Genomic DNA, 27,283 nt, shown 5'->3' on the forward strand with positions numbered 1-27,283 from the left:
TATATCTAAAAACAAATGTTATATATTAAAATGCCCCAGATTATGAATATATAAAATGAAACTCGAATTGTAAAAGCAAGTGTATTTCATTCAATCATTATAAAAACATGAACTGCTGTCTGAGAATAAAAGCTATTTAATAATGAATCAATTCAATGACTTGAAAAACAAGAGGCCTTGGTGTGATATGAGTGTGTTTTTCATCGAGAATCTGGATTAAAATGTGATCTGTCAGTGGCGGATTTTTCGGATTTTATTTTGTCCTCCGGATGAGGAGACGTGTAAGAACATTTTAAAATAAAAACAGCACAGTAGTTATCAGGGTACAGCCTTTTGAGAAGGGCAGTTGCTCACCCTGGTTGAGGTTAAGGTCTCTGTCTCGTTCTCGCCACCTGATAGATTCTCCAGTTTATTGCCCAGGGTTGTTACAGACTTCCTTTGTCCAAAGAGGTCTGCCGACATCGTCCGTGATTTACACAGGTTGACACTTTGCATCCTCTGCACTGGGCCCTGACTCTGGGACGTTCTAATCCTTTAATGGCTCATGGTGTCTCTCTAGACTCATTCCTGAAAAAAATTCCACAGCGATCTCCATTTCATTTGATTCATTTGCGTGCATGTGTTTGTTTTCAGCTATCTTATCATTCAGTGGGCTGATTCCCACAAATTACCAAATGGTTTGAGAAAAATGAAAATGCTGTTGAATCATAAATTTGTCACACCCTTTGAACAGCTGTCTGGTCAATAGAGAACAGTTAAATCTCAATCAACTGAGCATTATTTCACAATATATATCACAATATTTTAGCCTGAAGTCCTTTTAGTTTTCTCGTCTTTACTAACAACCATTGATAGATAGAAATTAAGTGTCTGTAACTTTTACTGGCCATTGGAAAGACATTATACTAATAAAACAGCATTTCAGGCACTTATTACACATTTATATAGCATTTATATAATGTTAAGAGTCTTCAGATATTTGATTACATGTGTTAACATTGGATAAGTCACACTTATTGTGTTTTAAGTTATTAGAGTTTAGGTTATTGAGGATGTTTTTAATATTGGTACTGTTTTTTTTGTCTTATTCTTTTTTTCTTAATATATCAGGCAGATCTTGAGATTAATCAATTTAGTTTACTATTAGATAGACTAAATTTTTATTTCTATAGTTTTAAACACACTCCATCACTAATAAAATGTTCATTTTCTGATGCCCAGTAAACATGCTTGCTTCAGCATTAGAACCTTTCTATTTTTCTTTAAAACTGTGTACATCCACTAAGAAAAGGCTTTGTCACTATTTCTAAACAGTATTTACAGTATATACAGTAGTTGTCATGTCTGGTTTGCAATAATCTGTCTAGTTGGACAATATAATAACCAGCACATTGTTTCTGAGTAATCACAACAGTTATGCTTATATACTGTACATGCGGGCATATTTGAATGATATGTTTAGCTGTTGATGTACAGCATATACAGTAAATATTTACATCGGTGTAATATACAAATAATACACCTATTCAATAGCTGAAAGTCTTGAACTACATAAGAAGAAAACTCTAAAATAGTTGGTATTATATACAACAACCATAAACACTTTATTTTGCCAAAGTAAAACAAAATGGATTACACCCAGTCAATGAAATAACAATTGTCACCTTTGGACTTTCTGCTAAAAATATTAACATGTTACTCTGGTGCCCTTACATTGAATTAGTTGACAGAAATCTATACATTTTACACATTGATCTAAGGTGGAATACGTTTGTTGTTTTTCACAATGAATGGTTTGCAATAATCAAAGACCAGCAGAGGCAAATGTGTTACAAGAGTACAACACAAAGATGAAGAAGGTACCCACTGAATAAACAAAGGAAGAACTTCAATGCTTCTGTATTTTACTTTACCAGTGAATTGTTTAGACCAGGGCTGGCCTTTGGCCCTGAATGAAGTTTATTAACCATCTTCGCTTTTGTCTCCTTTTTTCCCTCTTGAGGGGAAAGTTGTATCGTCCTGATTCTGATGAATAGCTTTTTCGAATACCAAGGACTCCTGACTGGATGCAGATGGCCGGGAGAAATAAATGAAGTCTCCAGGCTCTTTTTTTTATCAGTTGCAAAGTTCAGAAGCAGAAGGTGGCCAGAGAAAACTAACCTTCTGTTTCAGCACCATATCATGTATTGTCCTAATGAATTTGTGTAGCACACCACAGCACTGATAAGTGTGTTTGTATCTGTGTCTCTTCCTGCAAGACATGGCAGAAAGACCACTGAAGAATGTTTTCACCACTTATTTACTGTAAAGGTCTGAAATACTCTATGCAGAATCAATTGAAAAGAGTTCCGAGTATATATCTACTGTACATATGCATCTTGCACATATAGGTTAGTGTGTGAGTCTCTAGTTAAAGCCAAACGAAAAACAGTACCCCCACTTCAAAGCTATGGAAGCAGTGCTCTGTAACTGAAATCTTGGACAGAGATTAACTGCTGTCATTCCGAGATATAGCGGGCTTTTTCGCATGAGCAATTGGGTGGAAAGGTAACCACATTCACACAGTACTAATGTTTAGAGTTGGGAGTGTTAAAAGAACAAGTCTCAGAATTCCATTTCTATTTGTCATAGATTAAGCAGTTTAACGATTGGCATTCTTTTAAAGGCAAAACAAAATATCACAGCTATTTTTACAATACAAGGGGTAATTGGATTCTGCTCATTTTTGAGACTCCATAGCCAATCACTTACTTTTAATTAAAACTTAATTAAAACAGTTGCCCATTTGGATTTGAACATTCTGAAATCTGAAAAATTCATCATATTAAAATGATGTCAAAAAGCTCAGTGCCACAAAAATAGGTTTTTATGTGTAGTTAGTTTCCCTTAATTACACAAACGGTATATTTTATGATCATAACACTGAAGAAAGGACTTACCAGATTTAAAAATGTCCGTATTATACACTTATATTTAAATATATATTTACATGCATACATATGTTATATAAATATATAGCATGTATTTAAAAGTGTATATATTATATAGTAGGGTTGCATTTTACTAGACACAATGCATCAGATGTAAATAAAATTGTTTTTGTCTGGTGTAAAACACTTTTCCGTAAGACACTTAATATTTTGCAGAAGAAAACAGGTATTTTTATTTTCTTGTGAACTTGTCTAGGTGACAAAGAGCGAATGTTCAATTCTTTGGTTTACAGTTTTGTATGCTGCTCAAGAATTCCAGAAGGATATATAGAGAGAGATAAAATAGTTGCAAATAATGCAATTATCCAGTTTTATTTAGAAAGCTAACCTGAATGAACCTTTCTCTAGCTCTTCTGTGATTAATGTCAGGTGAATTAACTGTGGTCAGGACCTGGTCAGGTTAAGCACTGGTCACTGGCTTTTGAGAGCTTTGTCCAGTTCCTATTAGAAAGGGCTGTAGAAACTTGATACCATGATTGAGCCAACACAGCTGCTGGAGCTAACAGTTCACTTTAAGTGTTCTTTAATTCAAAGCCTGGTGAAAAAATAACAAACGCAAGATACATTTTTAGTGTTACCAATACATTTAGGTAGGGAACGACTCAAACTGTGATACATCTACTTATCATACAGTCTTTAGTTAATAAACATCTTTTTATGAGAGCAATATGTTAATATCAGATATATACACAATAATTCCAAACAAAAGATGTAAATACATAATAAAAAACAGAAAAGAAAACAAAATATCATTCCTGAAGCTATCAAAGGTTTTTTACAGTTCTTTTTGAAACTTGAAAGATTTAAGTTACACTTATTCCATTGAAAGTTTGTTAAATGGAAACTGTGGACCAGCACTTCTGTTTTTTTACATCACAGCTAATTAGCCACATAGCCAGTGTGACCATTTTTATATATTTTACAAATTCCAAATGCTACAGATTAACTTCATCAAAATCTCATATAATACAACCTTTGCAATCTCAACTACATCAGTAATATGTGCTGCAAAAAAAGTTTTTTTTATGAATTGAGTCATCCATCGTGACCACTGGAGAAGTCACACTTTGAATAGTTCTGCATAATAAACAGAATTTCCAGAAAGGTGTCCCTTAAGTAGTTTCATGGGTTTCAAATTCACATACTTCCCCTTAATGTAATAATTAAGCCAAAAGCAATATTTTATTTGAACATTTTCAATAACTTAGTTTTAGCTTGATTACAATAGATAAAGATCAGATATACTAGATCACATTTCAACAACTACAACAACAGAATATTCCCTTTTGTGTTTCTGACAATGCTCATACAAAAATTGAATGCATTTCCATTGGTTTATCAGGAAGTAGTGTAGATACTAATTAAAAGTCTGTGTACATGAAGCCCAGGCCTTCCTGTACATGGAAAGAATATCTGCCAAGATACTCTGGCTTAAAATCCTTCACAGGGTCTGGCAATGTAGCGCTGTTTGAAAGCCTTGTTTCCATATTCATCCCAGCTGTCCTGTGCAGTTCTCCGGCCTGTCGCCATCTTCAGAGCGCCAACTGAAGTTTGGTCAAGTTCCGCTGGTGCATGTTGTGATGCCGGACCAACTCGTCAGACCTCGCAAACTTTTTCTGACAGTTCGGCCATCGACAGTTGAAGGGCTTCTCACCTGTCGAGAGACAAAAACAGGTGTTTAAACGTAGAGCCTGAAGGTGTCACTTTCGGCTGGAGTTTTAAGCGATTTACAGTCTGGACTTGGAATTCAATTATATTACCAGCCATGAAAAGCTGCAGACGTATAATATTATATATAATGCTGTTATTCAATTGGATCGCAATTCATGCCTCAATGTAAATGCTAAAATGCAGCTTGGTTCACACCACAGAATATGGTGCTGCTTATCAGTTTAGATTCATTAAGGGCCCTGATTTGCATATGCTGAAGACTTTCTTTGACACAAATTCTAGTTGTACTACATACACTGATATTAGCAATGTGAATTATTACACATTCATGAGTATAATTCATATGGCATCTGCCCTCAAACCAGCGTACATAAATGTATATTATTAGAATACATACTATTCTTATTTTATTCTATTATTTATAGAATAAAATAAGAATACTAGAATAATAGAATAATTTATTCTATCATTGGAATAAATCTAATAAATGTATTTATTAGAATGAATAAATGTGGAAAAAAAAAGTTTACGCACTTGTTTTACCTGTATGAGTCCTGGTGTGAGTCTTAAGGTGGTCAGACCGTGAAAACTTTCTCTGACAGGTTTCGCACTGGAAAGGTTTTACTCCTATGTGAACAAACAGGGGGGAGTAAAGACAGGAATATATGGTTCGCCAGACAAGCCATTCAGGTTTCCCAGAGGTCTGAAGAATTGCACTTAACCACTTCTTCAGCCTTCAGCATGACTGCTGGGTGCCCTGAAGGCCCACAGCATAAAATCAGAACCAATAGAAGATTTTACTCCATGCTCAGTCCCTATTTTTTATTCTTAATGTCTTCTGTTTTCAATAATGTTGTTTATTTATGTAACTCAATTTATGTTTCAGTATTTTTTATTAGGGTTAAGAATGGTACAATGACGAGATCTATAGTGAGGACTTTTTAAAGTCTTTGATCAATCCAGTCCTACATATGAAACTAAAACTGACTGAAACAAGGACATTCGCTAATTTGTAAAGTATCATTAATATTGTTGTTGAATGTTGCTTATTTTTCAATGACATCTATTGTCGTACCTCCTACCCACAAATAGCTTAACAATTTTAATTTCTGTAAAAGACATAATTATTCAGCAATTCTGAATAATTAATCAGTTTGTGATTTTAGATCATTTCCAGTTGGAAATTAATCTGCTAAAAGCCACAAAAATGTTTGTACCAGGAGCAGATACTGGCTCTGCGTGTTACATTAACTGGAGATGTAGGCTTGATCTTGCTCTGAAGATTGCCTAAACATTTATTGTTTTGGTGTCAAAGAAGTTTTTTAGTGCTGAGTAGAACCTTCAGTAAAGACCAGAGGTAAGGCCACAGCGAGCTGTAAGGTGATGCTTTTTCCGCAGCTGACGGAGACACTGTGTGATCAAGCATCCTTACCTGTGTGTCGCCTCTGGTGCCTCTTCAACTGGTCGGACCGAGAGAACCTCCTCCCGCAGTCTGTGAAGTCACACTGGTAGGGCTTTTCACCTGCAAAGAAACAGCAGTTCAGCTGTTAACTTACAGCAGGGAGACAGAATCCTGCTCGGACACCCTCTATTGTCTTTCACTGTATCATTTAAAATACCTCTGTGAGTGTTCATCTTGATATTGGAAAATTACCAACTCGGCAGTTCTATGTTTCTTTAATCACTGTAAACTACAGTATTTCTAGAAATGGTCTAACCAGGGAGTATCAAGTCTCCTTGTATTATCAATCTACACGTTTTCACATTAAATCATTTTCTTAAGAATCTAAAGAAAAGATAGCAAAGTTAATCTGCTAGACACAGCAATTATTTCATATGTCAATCTGTATTCAGTGATTTCTCAAATGTTTCCTCATGATCTTCCGAGAATGCCACCGGCATACAGTAAATTATATCATTTTACTTTTTTTCTCATTTTACTGGTAAAATGAAGATATTCTTCCCAACACTCGTACATCTGTTCCATCTGGGACCATTGAGGGGGTAGTGAAATAGTTTAGAAACCACAACGTGGATTGAGATATGTCAGAGAATTCCAATAATGAGCACATGTATCCAAACTAACAATTTCTGTCCCTTCAGAGTTCAAACCATCTGAGTCATACTGTAAATGGCTACAGGACCATTTCATTCTCTAATATATTATTATAATATCTGTAATATATTATTATTGATTACTTGGATTTTAAGATAGATTTTCTGATAACATGAGCACAACATTGTTAAATTTATATTTTCTAAGTGAGAAAGCTTGAATTCCTTTTTCAGTCAACTATTCCTAAATGATTTTACTAAATCAAATAAAGGATAGACTTAAAGAGCACAAAGAACAGAAAAAAAAAGAAAGAAATAAAATATCAATCTATAATTGCAGCTGTGCCAGAGAAATAAATGTGCTAACAAAGAATATGAAGAAGAATGAAATATCCAGGGACGGTGCCGGTAATCATCATTCAAATGGGGAATAATGGAAATGTGAGTCAGAGACATGACACAGCAATCATACAAAATCCATCAGAGGAACATGATCCACTGTCTGACCACTCTTCATGTGCATCATCGTTGATGAGTTTACCAGTGTAAGTAACCGCCTTAATTTTTTTATTTATTTGTAACCTGGAATCCAGCATACTCTGCGCTCAGTGGGGCTGAGCCAAAGGGAGGGTGTCTGTTCACTGGAGAGAGAGACACTCGATTTCACACGGTTACCTGTGTGCTTCCTGCTGTGCATCTGCAGGTGTGAGAGCTTGAAGTATCTCTTGTTGCAGCCGGGGTACGCACACATGAATGGCCGCTTCTCGTTGGTCTCCGACGATGGCCTCACGATGGCAGGAGTAATACCAGGCACTCTTCTCACATCCTGCAGGAGGATTTGGGATTTGTGACCAGGAAAAGAAGTTTTCATTTTTACAATATGTAGTCTAGCACAATTATACAATTGCTAAAAAGCAGCCATTTAAGATCTGCATTGCTCTAGCTGGTATGTATATATTGTTAATCGAATATATGAAATAATAATATTCTTTTTAACTTTTCAGCATATCCAAGGGTTAAGATGAACTAATCTGAGTACGTCCTGCTCATGTTATTACATTTCATTGTTTTCTGATCACTTGTTGATAGGACTCTGAAAAATCTATTTATTTTAAGGAAGTAGCAATGTAGAATTATCTACTAACTTGAACTGAATGACACCTCACTTAAATTTCTGGATATCAGCGACTACTCATTTAAATGTTAACAGTTACTCATGCGCGTTAGGCAGACCATATCTCAAAGCCTAATCTTCTCAGGGCTTTTAAAGACACAGCTCTTTTATTTCAGCCTGTACTGAGCACCATCTGCTTCTAATTAGTACCAGCTTTACATAATGGGTTTTTTATGCTTTAGCAGTGTAATTATTGCTTGTAGAAGTTATTGATAGGTAAATGATAAAAAAGTTTTACGGCTTTCTAGCACAGTCTATCTGGGGATCCCAGTGAGAATCTTACCAGCAAAGTAAGTGTAGGTCCCAATTTTTTTTAGATTAAACAAAATACCTTTACAGACAAATAAATAATACTGTATTCGGTATGCTGTTTATAGGTTTTAAATATTTTAAAACGCACTTTTTTTGTTTCTGCCTGGTTCAGTCTTGAACAAAGCACTGAGGAAAAGCAAAGGCTAAAGTGAATATTTTCACTTAAAATATCTCCAGACACTCTTTCTGGAGAATCTCTGCTTTCAGAATCTTGACGGCATTAATTAAGGCTTATTGATTTATTAATTCTGGCAAGAAAATGGAAACCCTATCTTTATTGCTAATGGATCTCTTGAAAGCAATTCCTCTTTGCTTTTTTCTTACTGAAATACCTTTTAAATGTCTCCACTGTTTTGGCAGTGTTATTTAATGATTCGTATTGCATCACTTTTACTTTGAGTCATATTTCTTCCTTACCCTAAAAAATACTAATAGTATGGGAAACAAGCATTGAATGCTCAAAGCACTGTAATAAATGTATATACTTCCATTGGCACTTGAGTTCTGTGTACTCTTTGTCCTGACCTTGGAACCACAACACAAAACAAACTTCTGGCTGTTTCTTCTTGTATTAACAAAATAGATGGAATTGCCTTTGGAAGCAAGTCTGTAACCTTTACTTGAACTCTTGAACACTTGGCAGCGCTACTAACCTGGATGCCTCTGAATACTCCATGTGTGTGGATTCTGTACTGGGTGCTGCAGCTGTAAACCATGGGTGTGTTATGGTCACTTTCATAGCCGGTTGTGTGGCTGGAAAAAAAAAAGGTAAAAAATAAGCAACTATTTATTTATTATTTGTGACCAGCTTATTGTTTCAGGCAATCCACTTCCCTCTAGTAGCCCAACAACACACACACAAAACCCGTGCGGTTAATTAATATCTGATTGTTCTTCATTTCGTCCTCTAGAAAGAGGCATTTTTTAGATGCATCATGACTCTTCAACACTAATTAAATATTACCTTTTACAACCCCCTTTTCACCTCCTGTGTTACTCTTAACGGTTGTAGTCTGTCATATGGCTACAGTGTCCTGACCTCACAAATGCAGTCTTCTGCTCCATTTCGAGTAAATGTGACCTGGGCGGAGAACTACAGGTATCCCTGTATTGTTCTGATCTTGCTCACATGTTTTTTTTTTGTTAGAAGGACCTCATGAACCAACATGTGGAGGGCCTGAAATGTAACGAGGTTATACAATCTGAGGGGACTCTTCCTTGCCAGTCACAGGACAAGGGAAAAACATTTGCTTGTAAAACAGTAGGGGTTAAGCTCCCATTAAATAAAAAAAGAACAGTGGTAAAACGCTATGTTGAAATACGCATTGGGAAGGAGTAGCACATATCCCACAATGTAAATAATAATTTTTCCATTTTTACACTTGACCTCACCATATTGGGCTACACTAGGGAAATGTCACACCCCCTACAACACACACAGCAACTACTGTACTTCAAATCCGGACACGTTTTGTAGGAACTCTGCCAGAGCTATGAATTGCACTTACAGATGCAGTCCAAGTCATTGACTGCTACAATTCTGCAGATTCTATTCTACAACAGTTCTTCAGCTTTGTGGAAATTGCTCTTTGTTCTCTGCAGCAATAAATTCTCCGTACCAATCAGAGATGGAGCTCCAAAAAAGACAGATGGGAATTTCATATCAAACCAAAATTTATACCCATGACATGACAGAGAGGGCCTCCAATTTGACCTCAGATTGACACAGTTGCTAAGCGTGTTATTTTTCTCTTTCACATACACACGGCAGTAACCATGTTGCTTATAGAGCATCTACTTATCATCAGTGAATGACTCACATGGTGCTAGTTAAGAGAGAGCCAGCAATGGCAAGAGGAAGGATTCTAACACATACTTAGTAAAAGAGGGCAAGAATTAGATTACACACTCATCCAATCCACAATTCCTATTTTTCCCCACATCATCCAACTTTTTTCCTAAACTTCTTCTGAGGGCCTCATTAATAACATTATGGTTACAGAAGAAAAGGATTACTGTTGTTATACTGAATATGTACTTATTATGAATCAATATATATATATATGCACAGGAGCATTCAAAGTTTTTTAAACATTGATATTTTTCAAACATTAACCTTCACATACAGCTGCTCTGGGAAACCTCCTTTACAGCAACAATCAAAATTGTGAAAAAAAATGTGCACACAGATCCTTCATTCATTCCTTTCAGAGATAAACACCTCAGGTTCATGTCAAATGCAACTTAAGATATTGGGAACTGCAGCATTTATTATCTGGAGAAGACACATAAATTCTTTGGCTTTCATCCCCAGAGATGAGACCATGTCTAGGACTGATTTTCCACAGAGTTAACAGCTTGGCTAACCCAAAATTTTCTTGATTTAACTACAGATTACTCATTTTGCCATTTCTCTTCTATACTTTTGGGTGTCAGTAGGTCAAATACTTTGCAAACCTAACTGCTGAGAGCCGTTTGGACAGTTTGATAACATGCAAGTCTGTGTAGCGTGTGTTTAGCCATTCCATTGTGTCCTGATCCGTTTGACAATTCCCTGGGGATGACCTCTTCCTTGCTATTATATCTTGGACCACGGTCAAGGCTGATCTGCCGCTCTGCTGCACAGGATATATTCCTCAAGACAGACAAAACAGTGTCTAATTGCACACACTGACTCTTTTAGTGTACAAAGCCTGAAGCCAATTCACAGAGCTGGAGCTGTGCTCTAGGAAAATGCTAATGCAAACAGAGTAGAAATACAAGAGAGGCATTTCAGATGATAACCCTTGAAAAGAATATAGACAACCTATCATGAGATGTCAACAGTTATGTAGTGCAGAATCCCCAAAGAATTACATTCATCAGGTCCGGATAGCCAGACAAGAAATCAAGGTCCACAGTGTCACATATCTTAAAGCTATGGAAAACATTCAAGATTACAGGCACTGATAGCTTTGCCATGCCTGTGGTCAAAGAAACGCGTGATGGATTGGGTAAGATAATGCCAACAGTTTTGTGACACAAGACCGATTAGTAACAAACCACAGAACAACTAGTATTACTAACAGAAGCAACGAACAAAGTTTCTTTTGGAGGGGTCACTGAGTGAAGGATGACTGCACCAAAGGATGTGAATATTTATGGACAGCTCCTCCTTTTTAAGAAAAGCACAACTTCCTGTGGGTCGACTGAATTTCATATGATTTAAGAGAGAAGGTGTAACCTTCAACATGTAACTTTGCAGTTTAGAGGGGGTGTTTTTCTGTATTGATTACAAGCAGCCCTACAATGTGGTTGACAATATGGTCAGGGCTGCCTGTTTAAACAGAAGAGTTAATATGGATCCTAATTAATCTGGCAACCAAGACTATTTTTCCCATACATGTATATCCACTAGGACAAAGCTTTAAAATTCTCTATTGCAGTATAAGCAGTTGTAATATGCTGCAATTGCTTCATTTTTCTGGCAACTAGCTGTAATTGTGACAGATACTGTTGTCTTAGTTTGTATTTTCAGAGTCTCGTTCTTTTCAAATTGCCCACATACTCATTTGTCACCTTTTTCTGCCATCCTCAGTTTCCATTTTGCCAAAACATCACATTTTTCAAAACCTGGATTGATCTCTTTTATATAATAAAATTACAAAGAAGTAAATAATTTGAAAAAAAATGCCTATAGTCATTTAATGCATTCTAAAGCAGACAATTTATGATATTGGACTGAAATTAGAAGGCTTGGATTTCAACAGCTGAGTAATTTATAATCCTAATTTATGACAATTTTCACATTTTGCTTTTTGCTTACCTCTTAATTGTTGGTGCCAATGTGCTCACAGGGTTCCATGCCATGCATTCAAGCTGTGAGGTCATTTGGTATAAATTATCACTGCCAGGGGGGGAAAAAATAATAAAAACAAACTAAATTTCCTTTGAAGAATTCAAAACAAAGGACAGAGGGGGTTACCAGCGGAAGAAAAAAAAGTCAACAAAAATTTGAGCATAAATTGGCACCACAGGAGAATCAGACAAAAGTCATGTTAAGACTGAAAAATAGCTTATGAAAGGGATACATCCTGGGTAACAAGTAATGAATGTGCCAGACAAAGAGAAAAATCTTGCTGGGAAATGATAAATTATTCTAATCCTTCCAGTCTTCGAACTGAAATACCTATCTATTATTAAAACTCTAACACCAGGACCATCAGTTAACTTGGCATGTGGTGTTTACCCAGCTACAGGACTGTCAGGTAATCTGACAAAAATATTCCCTACAGTGAAGCTATCACAACCTATAAAAATTAACACAGCATAAGAAATGAAATTGTTTGGTTGGGCACAGATACATCAAGTGTATCGCAAAACACTACAGAAAGAAATAATAATGTTGCCCGTATTTCATTGACAGAAACTTTCAAAGACCAGTTACAAAGTAGAATCCTTTATTCAAATATGATCCTGTGAAGAAACAGTTTTAATGTGTTTGTTTTAGGATTAATACCTTCAAATATGCCTCAGATATGCACATACCCATTTGTCAGAAGTAATGGACACTATTATCCATTATATTGTCTCCAGTGCTATTATGTCTCTGCAATATCCAGCATATCTGCTCAGAAACTATTACCCTCTCCTGCCGTTTTCTGCAATAGCTGTTCGTGCTGGTCGGTGCCACTGCACTGAGCAATTCCACAAATTCTTCCTGTAATGCTGCAGTAATTAATTCCTGCAGTTGCCCGATTTTTATTAGAAGTGCCAGCGTTATACTGTTTATGGCAGGAGATTTTCTCAACTTTCTTCTCATTTTGACACTTCATTTATAAATGTGGGGCCTCCTCCACGATCTCGGCTGGTTTTTGTTCTCCGTTGCCTTTTCATCAAACAATCCATTTATTCACTCTGTTTGTTTGGTTACCTCTCTCCGTCACTTTTACCTGTTCGAATGTAAGGCGAGACCAGAAAAGGAGAGGGGGTGGGAGAGGAGGTCAAACTAAAAACATGACACCCCCCCAAAAAAACTTCAGGCTTAAAAAAAATGAAGCTAAGAGAACCGAGCTGTTGTTTACGAGGCGAGAGAAGCAGAACTTGAGGGAAAAAAACTGTTTTTTTTCTATGGGAGAAGGTGGATGACTCAAGCAGTCTTATCAATAGAATTTTGTTATTTTGGAATCTTTATGTTCTCTTGCTGAAAACAACAAGTTGTTGGCATTCAAAGAATGTGTTCTAAGTACTGAGTTTGGCATCTTTACATATAAATAACAAAGCACTTATTAAAGCACTATATAGAGTAACGACTTTTCCATTTTAAGGACATCTAGACAGTCATCGGGATAAGGAATTCAAAAGGAAATCAGCAGTAGATCATTTGGAGTTTATTTTGGCCTGCTGTGTGCTGCTTACAGCTCTTGACCTTTGAGCAGACATAGCTATATTGTGGAGGATTATTCCTTTTCCTCTTTAAATTTATGCCATTCAAGCTTCAGGTACAGGTTTAACACTTACAGGATATGATACTGTGTAACTAAGAATAGTATTCCTATATAGTTCAATTCCATTACTTTTTTATTCATAGACAATGAAATGGCCATTACTTTCACTGTCATTGTGAAAGTATGTTTATACTTTTATTGACGCTTAAGAAAATACCCAGTACAAATACACATATTATTATACTTAAAATAAAGATTTCCCTCCAGTTTAAAAAAAAGTTTCTGTTTTGTTATTTTTGAGGTAATATAAAAGAAACCTTTTTTTATTTTGGGAAGTGACACAGCCCCAGAATGTGTAGGAGTTAGCAAACGCTTCATCCGTTTTGTTATGTAAAAGTTGATAAATGCTTTTATTTTTCTAGCAGTCTAAAGTGAAGGTCTTACACTTGTAATTCTGCACACAGACTGTCTGAAATAAACCCCCTTCCTTCCTACTTACCTCACTCCCTCTTTCCTCGACGTCACACAGAATTCAATGGCAACATGGTTGCTGGAAATTCCATCAAAACCTTTAAATTAATTAATGAGCATTGGTGTCATGGTTGTGTAATGAGCTGGTGAGTTCGATTTCACGCAGTTTGTTTTTTTGTGTGTGTTTTCAGGTCACCTAGCAGCACAAACTGAGAGATATCAGAAAAACCTCACAGAAAGACATTCTTTCTTTGACAGTTTCCGCAGTACTGAATGCAAGGTGAAGATAAGATGGACCTGAAATTAAACTTCACCCTGAAATTACCATAAATTTCCGAAATCTAAGCTGTATACATCCTGAAAGCAAGTACTTTCAGCGGCACGGGTGCATGCAGAAAACAAAAATACAGAACAGTAGTTGAGGCAAATTCAATCCATCATCCAGAAATTAGTGCTGCCTTTTACCACTGTTGTCATGACTGTGTCACCGTGTGAATCGAGACACAGGCAGAGCAAACCTCTCTGTCAAACTTTGTCGACTTTGGCTGCTGTGTCTGATTGAGGTTCTGAAATCTAGAACCCATCAAACAAACCTGGTGGAACAGACTTGCTGGGCATGTCCGAAGGAAATTTGAAAGGTGTGCCTGTCGGGGCAGCAGCAGTCGGTGGGGTCGCTGATAGCTGTAAAAAAAAAAGTTACCTGTTGTACGGGTTTCTGAGGAGTAGAGCCTGGCTTCCTGCACAGCTGTCCGTGGGCGTGTGGCAGCTGTACACCGGAGGAGGGACGGGGTATTGCTGCTCTCCTACACAAACAACACCCCAGTTAGCCGCCTCACCCCCACAATCTCCTCAGGTACCCCCTTCCTCCAGCTAAAATTCGCACCGCACTCACACCACTCACGACCCACCTTCTGGGGGGAAGCGGCCGCAGGTTTGATTAATATGAAAGTTCAATCATTCATTTGAGGAGCACCTCCTATAAATGTCATCCTCCCAAGTAACAAATCACAAATTCCTTTCCAATTGCAACAAGAAAATAGGAAGCAATACCTTCAGGAAATAAATAAGTGAGGAATAAGTGGTCAACAGCAAAGCAAAAGACATTCATTATGTTTCTTTTTAGGGTTTAAATGATGACCATATAATGTTTTCATAGTTTCTATCTGAATGTATACATTATATATTACCTGTGATGGTATTTTACATATTTTAATATTCATAAATAGCCTCTGCATAGGTTCTAGAATAGCATATTTGTAAGTACAAAGACAACTGATAACGTATTATATGTACTAACAAAAATGAGGATTACTTTAACATTTACGTACACTGGAGTGTTTTTTTCTGAGCCATTTTAACATAGTCTTTCAAATGCCTTAACTTGCAAAGATTATGACTTTTACTTTTGACATTTCAGAAAAAAAATGTTTTAAAAACAACAAAAGGAAAAGTAGTTATTAAAAGCAAACAAAATCCCATGTACTATGAAACAACCTATGAAAACAATCGAGCTCTCTTTGAAGTGGTAAAATAATCCATTTGGTTCTCATTCGAAGTGCAAATGAAGGTTCCTTGCTTTTCTTTTCCTGTGAATTGGTCCCTGGGTGATTCTAAACATTCCTAAAACCTAAAGTGAATGGTGGTTTCCCCACACTGATAGATCCAGAAGAAGGAGAACACGCTTCATGTTTTTAGAATTTACAGCAAGGCAGACTGTGACACTTGAAACACACCCATAATGTAGCTTCGCGTCTGCATCTATAAAGTCTTATTTATTCCAAGTTAGCCTTAATCTATAACTGACTAAGGCTGAGAAACATGAAAAAGTGTGACCACTTTAAGCAAGTCAAACTCAGGTATGCATCTGTTTATGAGATGAAACTATATAAAACAAATAAAATCTATTTCTGATTGGAATCAATGCACTCATAATTGACAAAAGGATCAGTATGCCATTCTGAAAGAGAAAAACCTCTCTTTACCAGAGAGTCAAGAGTGTAAAATATAATCTATTAATCAGACGCATTGCAGAAACAGACTGACATGCTGAAACGCAAAGCAATCTATAAACATACCCTGGAATACCTGTAAACTAATCATGCAAATATGATTTTTTACTCCATGACTGATGCAAAGAGATAATTGTTATTTTTAAGTGTTCTCAGGATAATATAACTAATTGTTCTGAGCTCAGCCTGAGCACTACAAAGCTATCGTAGAGATCGACGGAACATTTTGACTGTTACCTATGTTGGTCTGTTGACTGATGGGGTCTTCGTGCTTAAAAGAGTGGTTGGAGAACTGAGATGTGTGATGAGAAGGAGTGTGACCGTAATTTGTAGCTCCATCAAAAGCCACCGTGCTGTAACCTGTTAAGAGACAGTGGAGTGATTCAAAAAACATCCTTATCATCAGCCAGTGCAGTTTCAGTGATCAAGTTTGCTGAGAATAGAATTTTTATGAATTCACATTCTGCACATCACGACTGAATAAAAGTACATCTTGGGATTGATTTTTTAGGTGTATACTTATCTTGAAATGAAAGGTATAAAAATAAACTTCTCAAAAATCTACATATTGTACAGTACAGTAAATGGATAGAACAGAAAAAAGCCAAATCTTTACAAATCTGAGTACATTATAAATTATGAAATGTTTTTTCCATAATTATTTTGATCATTGCCTACAGCAAACTAGATCATTTCTTTCTAAACCTCTATTTTCATTGTAAAAATCTCACATACAAACACACATAAATATTAAACAATTGTCAATCCTACTATTTGATTAAAGCAGCCTGTATAGACAGTAGAGGCACTTGCACCCACATTCAAATAGCATTTTAGTTAAACATGGAACTTTTTACTTCTTTTTACTTTTCAGTACATATAGTTATATCAAACAAATGAAAAAGGACCAAAATCCTGTTTTAAAAAGCAACGTTTATAATCACTGTGTTAGGTCCACCCTTTTTCAAAGACAATTTTTTTGGAGCTGTAAAAATCTACTTCAATGCAACATTTTTTATATTTTCAATGACTTGTTTTTAAAAAAAGAGAAGTTATTAGAAAATAAAAAATGTTGGGCACACCTTTTAAATCAAGTAGCCTCTAAGAGTTTCACTCTAAAGTAAAACATGCAATTCTGCCGTTTTACAGATTCCATCTGGTCATCTGATTTTATTAATAACTGAGATGTAAAGAGTCTGCATTGCTGTTCAAGCACAAACATCACCTCCCACTGGAGAGTGAAAATTACTTTGGTGAAAACAAACAAGTTTTGGAAAAGAGGAGAGGTGCCACCGAATTGGAGTGAATCATGTCTTTTCCTGACCCCACACTGACTCTGCATCGTAAATCAGCCATTTCAACACCAGCTTCATTAATTACACCAGACCACTTTCACAACAGCTTAGGCACAAAACTAATTAAAAGGTCATATTTTCTTATATGGGTTCTTGACTCATGAATCCTTGATCTTTATCAATGGAAATGAGCTAATTCAGTAGGTTTCTGTAAAACCAATTATCTGGCCAAAATTTATTTTGCATTTCTTATTGTATCTGTAAATCACATTTATTATATTTCTGACTTTCTTGATATTACAATTACGTGACAGACCAAATGACTTTTTTTTTCTTTTTAAGGGCTCGACTATATCTCAAATCACAATAATATTCTTAGAATCAATATTTTTATTCCATGAAAAAAATCCAGAGATTATTGAATGTTTGCTCCCATATTAATGTCTCTTGGTAATCAAAAGCACTGCAATTACTAAACAAATGTAAAAATAAGTTTTTAAGAATCATAAATTTCCCTAAAACATATACTATTCTACTTAGTGTCTTAACAGTTTCCTTAAATTCTCTTAGTTTTCCTTAATTCTCTTAATTATCTGTTAGCTCTTCAGTGTATCATTAAGTTTCAGGTCCTTTTTTATTTAGTAAACTGGAATTTTATCTTTATATACTGCAATAATTCTCTAACATCGCTCTATCGTTGCATTTGAGGACTTATCGTTGCATTTTAGGCAAATCAAATGTCAAGGATTTTAGGAGTCTACATGTAAGAAGGACTTTTAGCAAAAGTGAGCTGATCAAATGCTTTACAAATTTGAATAAGAACACACAGTCATTCATATGTGAAATATGTAGATATAAAGGGTACTGTCTGCTTTTGAAAAAATGTAGTATAGCGTTACATATGATTGCTGTATCAAGAAGATATTGTCATATGAACCAATATGCAATATGTCAATATGTTTGTAACTTCAGCCGTTTGACAATTAAATACATGTTTACAGTACTGGGAAACAAGCTATGAATTGAACTGTAAGGATACAGTAGGCATAGAGACCTCATCCCATCTTCTGGGCTTTGCTTTGCAAAATTAAACAACCAAGATAACATCATATACTGTATACATACATTCACACTGTGAATTATTTCTATATTCTGATAATTATTATACTTTTCTCCCAATGCTTACCATAATCTAAATCTTTGGAAGTGTCACAATAGGATATATTTTTAATGTGGCTTTCAAATTTGGGAGGAGTACATTTTTTAAGGACTTTCTGGATCATCTCAACATTTCCCTTGTAATTTTCATAGTCTGATCTGCCTGCTCTTACCAGCTCAGCTACTCAGGAAATAGTAGTTGTCTTTTGATTTATTTTTTTCATTTGCACAACATTCTTTTTTGACTGGCTTGGTACAGACTTTTCATGACCTTCAAAACAATGCACCAAGCGGAATGATTTTTGGCCATGTTTTCCGGTGTTTGCCTGGTCCAAACCTAAGGAATGTGATAAGGAGTCTGGAGCACAGAGCAAAGCTTTTGATAGCAAGGTTTCTTTAATTAGGACTTTATCAAAGTTGGGCTTGATTAAAATGTGCTGAAAATAATTGAAATTTGTCTATCTGCTGCACACTGTGATCTTCAGAAAGAATCCAGTTATTGGGAAAACCCAGATGAGTGGGAGATGAAAAAGAAATGGGCAACATTTCGACAGTTTTATTTTCCAACACTGCCAAAACCAGTCTATAAGCCAAGGTAAAATCATTCCCACGCTCTGAAAGAGTTTTTAATGCTAAATCCAACCTTGACGGTAGCTCAAAAGAAACATTTTTTGAGCCTTTCATTATCATTTATGCACAGATGCAGCATTTAAGGATATGCAAAACTGTACAGCTTTGAGAGAAAAAAACTTTGACCCTTATCACTTATCGCATGTAGAAAATAGTCAAACCAGAGTGCTGTTTTTAAAAATGATGGCTCACACATAATGATAAACGTGTTCAAAATGGGAAAAAAGATGAAATATGAAAATGTCAGAAAAGTTAAAAATGTTTCTTGTGTTTTATTACCCTACCACAGTGCTAACACCGCCAATGTAATCTATTAACCAAAACTTTACATTTCAAGTATTTGCTCCAAAAAGGTATTTTTAAATATTGTAATTTTAAGGAAATTTACTTTTGTGTCAAATGTAGTTTTTCAGAATTCTATTTTTAATGAACAGCAACAGACTTATGTTTTAATTATAAAATCTGAGCATAGTTCAGTATAACTTTTTTTGTCATATAGTTGAATGGTTTGAAAATGACGTACTAATATTATAAAGTATCTTACAGTGCATAATATTCCTAAAGTCATTAAATTAATACTTTTTTGCACATGGATTTAAGGTACTATAAAGACTGCCAGATTAGTCAAGAAATGTTTAATCCTTTATTACATTATCAACAACACCTGTAAAATTAATGTAAAATAAATGATTATGTTTCTGGTTACTTGTATGTTGGAATACTTAGAACTGTATCTTACTGTAACCTTTTATTTCTAAGATTAAACTACAATAGTTCAACAGTACAATAGTTCCTAATACATGAATTATCATTGTGTATCATTGTGCTGTGTCACATATTTTTGCAAGCTATGCAATTCAGATAAATGTTACACACCAGACATTCTGTTTTATAGCATCAGCAAGCAAATATTTAAAAATTCATTCCATTTAAGTAAATGCTTTTTATTAGGTTAGAAATCATATTAAACTGTCTTTTTAATATTTAGAATTCTACTTAAAAGATCTATTATTAAAAAATAAGTAATTGTATTATATTCTACATTTGATATCTCTATGAAGTAATGTTTGAAAGTGCATAACATCTTTCCTTCAGATTATTTTCTGGCTAGCAAAGCACTTATGGTTCCAGCATACTCCTTTATTATTAGAATTATTACGATTCCTATATAAGCTTCAGAACTGAAGCCACCATAGTGCAAACATATTTATTTATCATTTTTAAAACAGCCAAGTAAATCTGCAAGGTATGTCAATAACATATATATTCTCTTCATGTCACCAGAAAAAGGAAATGCTAAATGTGTAGACGATTTTGATCATGTTTAAACCTCAGATCGGATGCTTGGAATGTTAAATCTGAAGCCCTATTGGTATTAAAACATTTTTGGTTTAATTTAACAATTAAAAAATGCCTTTGATGTTTTTCATCAAAAGTGAGTGCCAGGGAAAAAAAAAAATTCTGAATGAAAATGTCAAATAAAGAAAGAAAACAAAACTGTACTTGAAGAATGCGCTCAACTTTTACTTAAATTAAGACAGTGAGTGTTTCCAGACTTCATTCAAAAATCAAATGTCTCATTAAATGAATACATAGTGCTCAATCTTATTTCATAATAGTGTTTTGAGGGAAAATTAATACAGAAATTGCATCTGTCAGAATGTCCACTGAGAAGCAGTGACAGGTTCCAGAATGCTCAGCAGGACTGACACAAGATATCTTACCCTGGTTTCTGGCGGCTGGCTGGGTCTCCATACAATTGGGCAGGTAAGGTCCATTTGTGAACATCCGGGCTTGATTGGGAGGGGGCTGGCTGGGTGTTGGGGCCCCAAAAGCCCCATACCTACAGGCTCCTGTCCCCGTGAACTGACCAGAAAAGTGAACCGTGAAGGCACTGAGGCCACAGTGGTCGTCGTGTGGGTCAGCGGAGTTCCAGTTGGGCTCCTGCTTGATGAAGGAATGAGGGGCGAGGGAGCTGTAGGGCGTCCCAGTATGAAAGTCCAGAACCGGCCCCCACTGAGGAGCACTGCTGACTGGCAAGGCACAGTTCCCATTCCCCGCTGGCAGGGAAGACACTGCCGGGAGCAAAGCATTGAGATCTCGAACGTCCGAACCCATCTGCACCCACCACCTGGGAGCTAATTTCTGCTGCTGCGCACTTGGGTTCACGAAGCGAAGAAAGCAGGGAGGTGAGGGTGCGAAGTCTACAGTATATATTTGCACGTACAAATATATTTACTTCTCGGGAAAGCCTCCTCACTCCGTAGAATAAGATTCAGGAAAGGGTTAAGTCGCTGTTCCAGGGATTCATGACTCTGCGGTGCAGAAACGCTCTCAATTCAGGTCTTTCTCTTCAGACCCCCCCCCCCCAAAAAAAGAAAATGAGAAAACCGCTGTCCACTAATCTAATAGTCCATACAGGTTGGAGGAGCTCTTGAGCGCTGAAATCCTTGCTGATCCAAATGGGTGAGCAGTGGCTGGTGTGTGCTCGAGGCTGCCAAGGCAGGGGACCAAACTGGGGAGTAAGGGGAGTAGAGGAGCTGCCCAGGGCTCTGGTGCTGTGTGTCTATTTGCTTTGGAGTTCCGAAAGCTCAAATACAGCATTACTCTGGGGTAGGAGGAGTCAGGGCCAATGAGCAACCAGGATGAGCCATTCACTGACTAACCTTACCACAGCTTTCACTATCTCCTGCCCGTGCTACACAAAGCGCTTGCAAGTGTGTGTGTGTGAGTATGTGTGTGTGTGGGGGGGGCGGGGGGGGGTGTGGGGAGCTGGAGGGGCAATAATAATTCATCCCCAGCAGTTACATCTTTTCACTTACTCCTAGCACAACTAAAACCTACTTTTAAACTGACTGTGCAAAAGGAGACTGTGGCTTGTAAGTACATCGCATAATATTTATTTCTTGGCTTGGCGAATGCACTTGTGAGTGCTGATTTTTTTTTTAGGTTTGGTTTTTTGGAAGTCTGTGCTGTTTATTCTATAAATACACAGGAAATCTGCTATTTGTGTTTTCGTTTAATATGCTGCCATTTATCATTCAGGCAAAATACAGATGTAAAACGAAACTGGAAAATAACCAAAAATCACTACATTTTTATAATTCGCTAGAGAACCTAGACAGCTAGAGTGTTGCAAGTATTGTATTTGTTTCAAGCAAAGTCGTTGCGTGTTAAGTATGGCTAAAATTGCTTATTATTAGTGACGCATCTTTGGGATAGAGTATAGGATGCTGTGTTTGTGTGTCTCTAGTTTAAAAAAAATAGAATAACAGGATATTCAGGTATAAATTAATCACATGCTATACTGTATACAGCAACAAGCGAAGAGCTTTACCTAAAGTAAACCACACGGCAGTTGCAAGACATCTTCAATAATAAATTTCAGAGTCAAACGCAAAGAAAAACATGACAATGCATTCCTTGAGGTGACACCTTCAAACCGATATTAAACCCATAATGAACATTCCTACAGTACCAGACCATATTCGCTGCAGTTCACACGCTCCATTGAGTTCGTACAGGTCTTCATTTAACCGTTTGAAAGTTACATACAAACATCGTGTTAATGTGTGAAAGCATTCAACCGAATAGATAAACAATCGGGACAAGCTATCGTTACTGTAAGTTATAAGTGATAACAGCTGTACATACAGTATGTTGCTAAATTTTACTTCGTAGCCCAAGATTACTTTCAATTAAGATAGGATTAACATTACTGTCACGTCGAAAAACGTACTTCTACATGTGCGTATAATAATTTACGGGTGGAAGGCAATTAATTTAGGAAGTTTAATTTAGGATTACCAGGTTTCTTACTGTGTGTTTAAAAGAAAGCTGCATGACGGACTTCAAATGATTGCTTATTATGGTTATATATCAATTATACCCGTAATTACTTACATTATTTTACCAGTACTATTGCATTTCGTGTTTAACATTTAACAGTTAAAAAAGGTAGAATGTACGAAACCATTGCACAAAAATCAATTTACGTGTTCAACGGAATTATCTTTCTCCAGTGGTTTGACAGACTTCGTATGTTTCCAGTATTTTCAAACTTTTGTGGAGGAAAAGAGACTAATACAGACTAGGACATATTATACCAAAATTATTTTTAAATGGATGTAACGAGCTTTCAATTATTTTTTAAATTAAAGAACAAAATCATTTCAGTATTTATTTCTCTAAATCCTTCAAGACGATACATCTTACATATTAAAACATCTTGGATACTAAATATGCTACTTGACTATATGTATCACATACAGTATTGTATGTGGTCTTACTTAAGACCTTATTATGAATCTACAGAATATCTACTGTAAAGCCAAGCAAGATAATTATACTTGAAGAAATATACAGTAATACTTTCTTAAAATACTAAAACTTTAACTGAAAAATTTGCAAATTCAGATTATTTCAAGAAAAAAATGTGGGTGGAAATTGTTTAAAATCAGTCATCTTAGATTTTCTATTCGTGTCATCAAAATGAATTTCTAAATATGCTATGGAGACGAGGTAATTGCCTTTTAATTTTAAAAAGCCTTTATTAAATCCGAAAGACTGCTTCTGCAAAAATATCTAATTAGATATAATAACATAGATCAAAATTAAAAAGGATAATCAACCTAACAAACACAAAAAAACAGTAGAAAATGGGTGAATAATAAAATGTTATCGAAAGTTCTAAATTTCAGGTCATGATTTCTATCAGATCCGCCTCATCATCAGTGACAAGTTACAAAATGGACGTTTTCAAACCTTTTTCTCCTGAACAGAATTTGCTCTTAATTTTATGAAAGTTTTAAAAAATGAAAATTGCGGTGAAGATGTACGACAAGATTTGTGCCGAAATCAAAAAATAAAATTCATTTTTAAATATTTAATATGAAAAAGGCAAGAGAGAAAAGTCTTAGGTATTTTACACTGAGTCTAGGAAGATGGTAACGTAACAACTACTCTAATAATGACAATTATTGTTATGATCACAGAGGCAAATAACAAACGATTTTCTTGAATAAAAAACAACTAAAAATTGTCTTTTAATTTAAATTAACGTTTTCTTGGAACGAATATTAAGACAAGGGGTACTTCGCTATTCAGATCTTTGACAGCGTAAGATTTATCCTAAATACACACATCTTTATGACAAAAAATAAAAAATGCATGAGGATTAAATTGTCGAACTGATCTTAAATTTACGCAGGTGTTGATAGTGACATCTTTGACTAGCACATTTATAAACCATATATTTATCTAACAACATCCAGAATAAATAGAAATGTTTAGAAAATAAAGAAAAAATCTCAAATTTGGATTTGAAAATAGAACTGGGAATCTAGACTGAGGTCTGGTTTCTGAGTCATTCTGATTGTGACTATAGACGATAGTATTTTCAACCTTTTAGGTTTAAAGAACACTGCTTTACGCAAAATGAAATCCACCTGTCACGATGTTGTTTGCTCTGATCTAGGCTTTTAGCACTCATGAAGATAGAGGGAATAAACTTCTTCTTGTGTTAAATTGTTCAAATGAATTTCACGAGGATAAAGCCTTGTCAAATTAGACAATGGGAACGCGTTGTTCTTAAACAGTCTATACCAGAGAACTATAAAAAAAACATTAAAAACACATCGAACATGAACATTTCCTCTCTTTGTGTTTGGTCATTTACATTTATTATTAGTAGTAGTAGTATTAATATTACTGTTGTTGTTGATGTTGTTGTTGTCGTAGTCGTGATTTTTAAGTGCTCCTGGAAGTAGACCCATATACAATTTGTGCAAACTATAGTTTCGTCCTGTAGTACAATATGCAAACTATAGTTTCGTACTGTACTTGTCCTTGAAGCTGCTGAGATGTAACCACCGGAAAGACACTTTACGCACCGCTCCTATGAAGCCGTTACATAAAAGCATCCAGCCGGTATTTTTCTTTAAACATGTTTAGTAACACTTGGGTTAGGAGCTTGTAATGCACCTCCGGTATTTAATAATTGTTTTAATCAGATACCCACCGTTCTAACAATAAACATCACAATTATCACAAAACTATATATGAATTTAGTGCACTAGTGAATATTTAGGAATGTGCAGGTCAAATAAATACTCTCTCTAGATGTGCATTTTGCAATATTCCTTATTAAGAACCACAACATATTCACCGCACTACCAGGAACGTCTGACTATATATAAATATTGTATTCTAAAATAAACGAGACTCTTCACCTCAAACATAAACAAAACATAATCTTACATTAAGCGTAAATATACAGTGATCATGCATTGAAACTTTAGTGAATAATCGTGGTTTTCTATAAACGGGCAATGTTTCTAAAGATTTGATATTGAAGTAGAATTGAAATAAAATAATAAATCCTAGTATTGGTGTTTAAAATTAAAAGTTATAAGACGCTGTTCCACCTTATCCAGTAAAATGGGTTTTAATTTATTTTTATATGAAATACCATATTGGTAGTGGAGTTGAAATTAATTGTCTTTATGGCATAGTTGAAATTAAAAATAACCAAACTCCTGCAAAGAATGGAGATGTTCCTGATTGATGTCTTTTTTCTTTTCTTTTTGGCGAGGGGCTACGAATTGTGTTTTGAATATCAAGGGAACATTTTTATCTGTTTAATAAAAAGACAGCTCACCAGCAGGTGCTGACTCTACAATGACCTCAGGCAGTTGCTTATCTTTAAAAAAAATATTATTCAAAACTAAAATAATAAGGGAAAATGGTTAACCGCTACGCTACGTGCAGTTTGTAAATGACAGCCACCTGCAAATGAGTCAAAAAGATTATTTGTGAGCTCTTTTAAAAAAACACGTAAAATATGTGTAGATAAAGTCAAATGACAATGGCTTCAGTATGTGCTTCTTTAGTATAATGCAGGTGTAATATACTACTGAGGTTCAGTAACGGTTCTCACTTAGAGCACACGTTGAGATGCAACTGGTTTGAGACTCGACTATATCATTAGTCAACTTCATCCAGGATTTCCCAAGCAACACAATTTCCCAAGCAACAAAATTCCCAAGGAACACAATTGGCTGACTGCAATCAGAGCTACAGTAGGTGCCCTGCAATCAGTCCAGCAATGTGCCAGGTACCTGTGAGCTAGTGGTGTTGTGAATGTGATGTCACTCTTCCAGCTGAAGCTTTCTAATCCTGGTGCACATAACCTCAGGGTTTGCAAGTTTGCATCCAAGCTAGTCTTTTGGCCCTGGGTTCAATTCTTCGATGAACTATCACAAACTAGAGCTGACATTTTAAATTGTTGGTCTGCTCCTAAAACATGTCAGTTACTAATATTTCTCAGCAAATTTAAAACCTCTTACAGTCAAGGAGCTGAAAATGATTAAAAATGTCTAATGAGTAAATTATTTCGTTTTTATTTAATGTGGAGCTTATATAATGAAAACTCTGCTGACCAGTGATCATAGATGAAACTTTTTTTTGTGTAAGAGCATCCAGGGTATGATCACCAGGTACCTCCGTATGTTTTGGGAGTCAAAGAAACAAGTAATAGGTTAATTCCATGCTGAAAAGAGAAGAAAGAAAACACAACTTGTGTTTTCTTTCTGCTCTTTTCAGCATGGAATTAACCTATTATCTGTTCCTTTGCAGCCTACGCATGCTGACGCAGCTACCCACCTGAACTATGTTTTGGGAGTGCCCTATGTGTTTGGGATTTGGTGCGCATGTGACTAATATGTTCTCTGAAGTAAATGGTATGACTCTGCCAAAGAGCCCAGACTGCTCATGCGTACTGACAACTCAGAGTTTACTGTTAATCTTAAAACAAGACATATTTTACTGGTAGGTCTAGCACCAGCCAAAAGAATCTTGTTTCATGGGGCTGGGTGGAGTAGATACCTCTAAGTTCAACTTCTAAAGTTGCATTCATTTACTGAAATTGTGCAAAGCACGTCCAATTTTCCTTGTACTAGTAAACTTGTGTGAGCTCGGACAGATGTCTTTTTGAGCTGAAAGAACTTACTTATCTCACCCCCTATTTCTTCTATTTTTGTGTCTTTTTTCTTCTCTTTAGTGTATGAGCATCCATAGAGATGCATGTTAGAGT

The 27,283-nt window shown here is 35.8% G+C and overlaps 1 protein-coding gene across 4 annotated transcripts; it reads right to left on the bottom strand.

The window, feature by feature from the left end:
- Positions 1 to 3,496: 3,496 nt before the first annotated feature.
- LOC102696228 (WT1 transcription factor) lies at positions 3,497 to 21,766 on the bottom strand. 4 transcript variants are annotated; one of them, XM_006642518.3, is made up of 9 exons: positions 20,916 to 21,766; positions 16,346 to 16,468; positions 14,800 to 14,902; positions 12,008 to 12,088; positions 8,856 to 8,955; positions 7,392 to 7,542; positions 6,094 to 6,183; positions 5,205 to 5,288; positions 3,497 to 4,644 (listed from the first exon to the last, which is right to left on the bottom strand). In XM_006642518.3, exons 1-9 carry the CDS (start codon positions 21,307 to 21,309, stop codon positions 4,523 to 4,525), a joined length of 1,248 nt encoding a protein of 415 aa, XP_006642581.1. In that variant the 5' UTR covers positions 21,310 to 21,766; the 3' UTR covers positions 3,497 to 4,522. The 4 variants fall into 4 exon arrangements, with proteins under 4 accessions (XP_006642581.1, XP_006642580.1, XP_015193975.1 ...); XM_006642517.3 differs by having other exon boundaries at positions 5,196 to 5,288; XM_015338489.2 differs by lacking the exon at positions 12,008 to 12,088.
- Between the last annotated feature and the right edge of the window lie 5,517 nt (positions 21,767 to 27,283).

This window comes from Lepisosteus oculatus, chromosome 21, assembly GCF_040954835.1.
Source record: "Lepisosteus oculatus isolate fLepOcu1 chromosome 21, fLepOcu1.hap2, whole genome shotgun sequence".
NCBI classification, from domain to species: domain Eukaryota; kingdom Metazoa; phylum Chordata; class Actinopteri; order Semionotiformes; family Lepisosteidae; genus Lepisosteus; species Lepisosteus oculatus.

What these genes read in the sequence shown, in the direction of transcription:
- LOC102696228 (XM_006642517.3), bottom strand. Translation starts at nt 21,309, where the DNA reads ATGGGTTCGGACGTTCGAGATCTCAATGCTTTGCTCCCGGCAGTGTCT. An exon ending in CTCAGAAACCCGTACAACAG is followed by an intron (nt 12,089 to 14,799) that starts GTAACTTTTTTT and finishes CCCCCCTGGCAG; the next exon opens with TGATAATTTATACCAAATGA. An exon ending in GAGTATTCAGAGGCATCCAG is followed by an intron (nt 7,543 to 8,855) that starts GTTAGTAGCGCT and finishes ATCCTCCTGCAG; the next exon opens with GATGTGAGAAGAGTGCCTGG.